Below are 3,917 nucleotides of genomic sequence, written 5' to 3'. Positions count from 1 at the left end.
TTACAGGGCCATCCGGTCGCCCATAGGGAAACCCGCACGCCGACCGCCCCCAACCCACCACCCCCCAGGGATCCGGGAACGTCGCCGAAGCGACGCACCGGACCCCAGGAGGAGGAGAGCCAGGACCGGCCCGCACCCGGGCAACCCAGGAACGGCAAGAAAACCCCGTCCGCACGCATAATAAATCGCATCAAAAGAAAAACGCACGCAGTACACAAAGTCGCAGTGACATCGCGGAGAACGCAATTATCCCGGATCGATTTGCTGTTGTTGCCTCCTTCGCTCATCTTCCTCTTTGCGCTGGAGAACGCGCTCAGCGAAAACCGAAAATGCGTTCCATTGTTCTTTCGAGTTGCAAATCCGAGCAACGATGTTTCCCAGAGAGAGATTTTGACCTATCGCAGCAGCGAGTTCACCGCGTTCTAGAGCCCAGAAATGGCAAACCTCCAGGGTGTGCTCTAGGGTGTCTTCTTCCACATCGCAATACCGACACATTGGGGTATCCTCCTTACCAATTCTGTGTAAGTAGGTGCCAAAACACCTGTGACCTGTTAGAAACTGAGTCAGTCTGTAAGTGAGGAAGCCGGAACTGCGATCTAGCCAGTCTTCGAAACTGGGGCCGATCGCCTCTCTTGTTCTTCTTCCCGGAAGGTTTCCCTGCGCGATGTGAGCGCGCCATTGCACTCGTAGTGCCTCCCATTCTTCCAAGCGTACAGCCGGAGCCGATACCTCGTTGTACGTTCCATTCTCCTTCATTCTTCGGTGTCGGAAGTATGTCCTTCTCAAGAAATCTGCATACAAATGCGGAGGCGGAACACGGGCGAGGAGCGTAGCCGCCTCATATGAAACAGTACGATAGGCCATTATGGTTCTTAACGCCGAAAGTCGTAGCGCACGGCGCATCCGTCTTTGCTTATTCTCGGAGGCCATAAACTCATCGCTCCAAATAGGGGCGGCATAGAGCGCAATAGAGGTAGCCACGGAGTAGTACAACCGGCGCTTGTTCTCAATAGGTCCTCTGAGGTTAGGTAGGATTGCACACAGGGCACGATTTACCTTCGAAATCTTTTCGGCAACGTAATTCACGTGGGTGTTAAATGCCCATTTCTTATCGATGTATACGCCAAGGTATTTCATGCTGTTGGAAATTTTAACACTATATCCCTCGTAATCGAAGGTCGAATTTCGGGGACAGTGTCCGAAGAAGACGGCCTCAGTTTTAGGCCAAGACATCGATAGGCCTAGGTCTCGAATGTTTATCATGAGCCTGTCCAGGCATTCGGACGCAAGAGCGCACGCAGAGTCGAAATCCTCCTCGGCGACGAGGAGCAGTGTATCGTCGGCGTAGCAAACGACATGGGAGTCGCCCGGAAGAAGGGTGCGCAACACCTGGTCAAATCCCAGATTCCAGAGCGGGGGGCCCAACACCGATCCCTGAGGGACCCCCCTGTTGACACGCCGGGTGCGACGGGTGCCATCAGACGAGACATATCTGATTTCTCTATCTCTAAGATAGTCCTCCACGATGCGCCTCAGGTATCGCGGAACGTGTTGTTCCTCAGGGCGGCTCTGATTCTGGAGTGTTTGATAGAATTGAAGGCGTTCTTAATGTCAAGAGAGACAGCCAGAACCACTCGGCCATTCGCGCGAGCCTCGGTAATTATGCTCTTGACTAGGAAAAGAGCGTCGGTTGTCGAGCGCATCCTCCGGAAACCAAATTGGTTCGCCGATAGATCGTACCTGGGATTCCGATCAAGATGGGTGGCTAGGCGGTTGGCGATGATGCGCTCGAAAACCTTCCCAGTCTCATTCAAAAGGCAAATAGGCCTCGCCTTAGGAACCTCGCCGCGTGGAGGAATGTCTCTTTTAGGGATTAATACGAGGTCCGCCAATTTCCACTCTGATGGGAAGACCCCAGACTGCATACATATGTTGAAGCTAATAGTCAGTCGGTGTACCATAACAGGAGGCAACTTCTTTAGGACAGTCGCCTTAAAGCCGTCCGGACCGGGCGCCGTGTTGCCGGATCTCTTAGCCGCTATAGCTTCCTTCACCTCGTCTAGAGTGACGGGGGTCCTTCCCTCCTCGCAATCACCCAGATCGACTCTGGACAGTACCCGGCCAGGTGGAAACAAATCGTCCAAAAGATGGTTCAGGACTTCTGGCTCAAGGGTGGAACTGAGTCCCGGAGTGGGTTTTCTAAGTTTTCCCAGAACTAGCTTGTAAGGAAGACCCCAAGGATCATCCTTTAGCGTGTCGATAAGCTCTTGCCAGGCGGCAGACTTGGCATTTCGTATCTCATGCTTAAGGTTCTGGGTGGCGGCAATATACGCAATTCTTTTGGCTTCTAAAATTTCTGGGAGATCCCTGCACCTGCCGCGAGTCCAGGCCCTCCTCGCGGCTATGGCCACAGTTCTCAACTATGCAATCTGGTCGTTCCACCAGTGCGCTCGGTCCACCCTAGCAGCGCGCAGACGAGGGACCGCCGCCCGACAAGCATCATGGATACAGTTGTTAATCCATCTATCCGGACCAACCCCGATCATGTACTCCGGATCACCAGGAGTGACCGCACATCTCCATTCGATGGCTTCCTGAAAAAGCCCGATATCCATCTTTCTAAAGTTCCATCTGCGGGGCTGGGGTGGCAATATACGCCGAGTCGATGATTCAGAAGTGGTCGGACATAGACTCCAGGTCGTCGCAAACCGACCAACCGCGTATTCTGCCGGATAAATCGGAAGAGATCCAGGTGAGATCCACAATCGAGGTCCCCTGATGGCTCGAGAAAGTGGGGCGATCACCCTGGTTCGCCAACCTCCAATCAAGTTGTGAAGCAAGCTCCTCGAGAGCCTCGCCCCTGACATTTGAGGTGCTCGATCCCCAAGAGGGAGAGTGGGCATTGAAATCTCCACAGATGACAAGCTTGTTGTTGTGCGCTACGCCGGAGCAAACATTGGATAGTTCCTCCAGAAAGTCCGAGAAAGTCGGAAAATCCACGTTCGGAAAGATATATAACATGATAAAATATGTATTTCTCCCAGCCTGATCAGTACGCAGTGTATACCACGGGCTTCCAGAGTGGCGGGATGCGCCGTGACCCTATTGTTGACAAAGATGGCCGCAAGACCATCGTGGCTGTGAAACCATAATTGATGAGGGCTGTGCGTTCGGGCGGGTTCCGAGATCGCACAAATGGCAGCCCCCATTTCTCTTGAATGGTGAACAAGGAGGTCCTGAGCCTCCCTGTTGCCGTTAAGGTTCAGTTGTAGACACAGAGTCATCTCTGCGTCGCCACTCGACCATTAGTTATGGGGTCCCCGCGTCTCTTACGTATGGGTTCAACACTTGCGCAAACGTTGAGCGATCCCAACCGGTGGTCGCTGGATCTTCCAGCGTCTCTACAGACCACACAGCAGGGAGCCTCTCCGCAGTCACCAATCTGATGACCGCGCGCACCGCACCTAAAACAGGCGCCAGTCCGATCCTCGGGGAAGTTACAAGACGTGCGGACATGTCCAAAGCGCCAACACTTGTAACACTGGACGGGTCTTGTTTCGAGTAACTCGACCCGCGCGATTGTCCAGCCTATTTTGAACTTGCTTGTTGCCGATATTTTTATAGCCGCCGACAGTGGGCATTTGACCCATGCGGAGTTGAGCCCGTTATTCATCTTGCGGATGTTACCGATTTTGACAAGATGTTCGTCACAGTCTCCAACCACGGAGATTTCGTTGAGAATCTCCGTTGGGGAAATGGAATCGTCAAAGTTCCAGATGCGCAATTCTCCCATGGTGGTCGGGCGAGGGATGCGTATGCTGTTATTATCCAACACCTCCTTCAGCTTTCCCACTAATGTGTCAGCTTTAGAAATGCTGTCCACGCCGGGTATCTCGATAATCACCCCGCCGTTGATG

At 53.3% G+C, this 3,917-nt stretch overlaps 1 protein-coding gene across 1 annotated transcript; it reads right to left on the bottom strand.

Moving 5' to 3' along the window:
- Positions 1-246: 246 nt before the first annotated feature.
- LOC112463945 lies at positions 247-756 on the bottom strand. Its single transcript, XM_025030681.1, has one exon. The coding sequence runs from the start codon at positions 754-756 to the stop codon at positions 247-249; it is 510 nt and encodes a 169-aa protein (XP_024886449.1).
- Positions 757-3,917: the final 3,161 nt, after the last annotated feature.

This window comes from Temnothorax curvispinosus, unplaced genomic scaffold (genome assembly GCF_003070985.1).
Source record: "Temnothorax curvispinosus isolate PA1 unplaced genomic scaffold, ASM307098v1 QBEX01013746.1, whole genome shotgun sequence".
NCBI classification, from domain to species: Eukaryota; Metazoa; Arthropoda; class Insecta; order Hymenoptera; family Formicidae; genus Temnothorax; species Temnothorax curvispinosus.
Note: the sequence above shows the minus strand (reverse complement) of the source record. Positions and strands in the feature narration are given on the sequence as shown.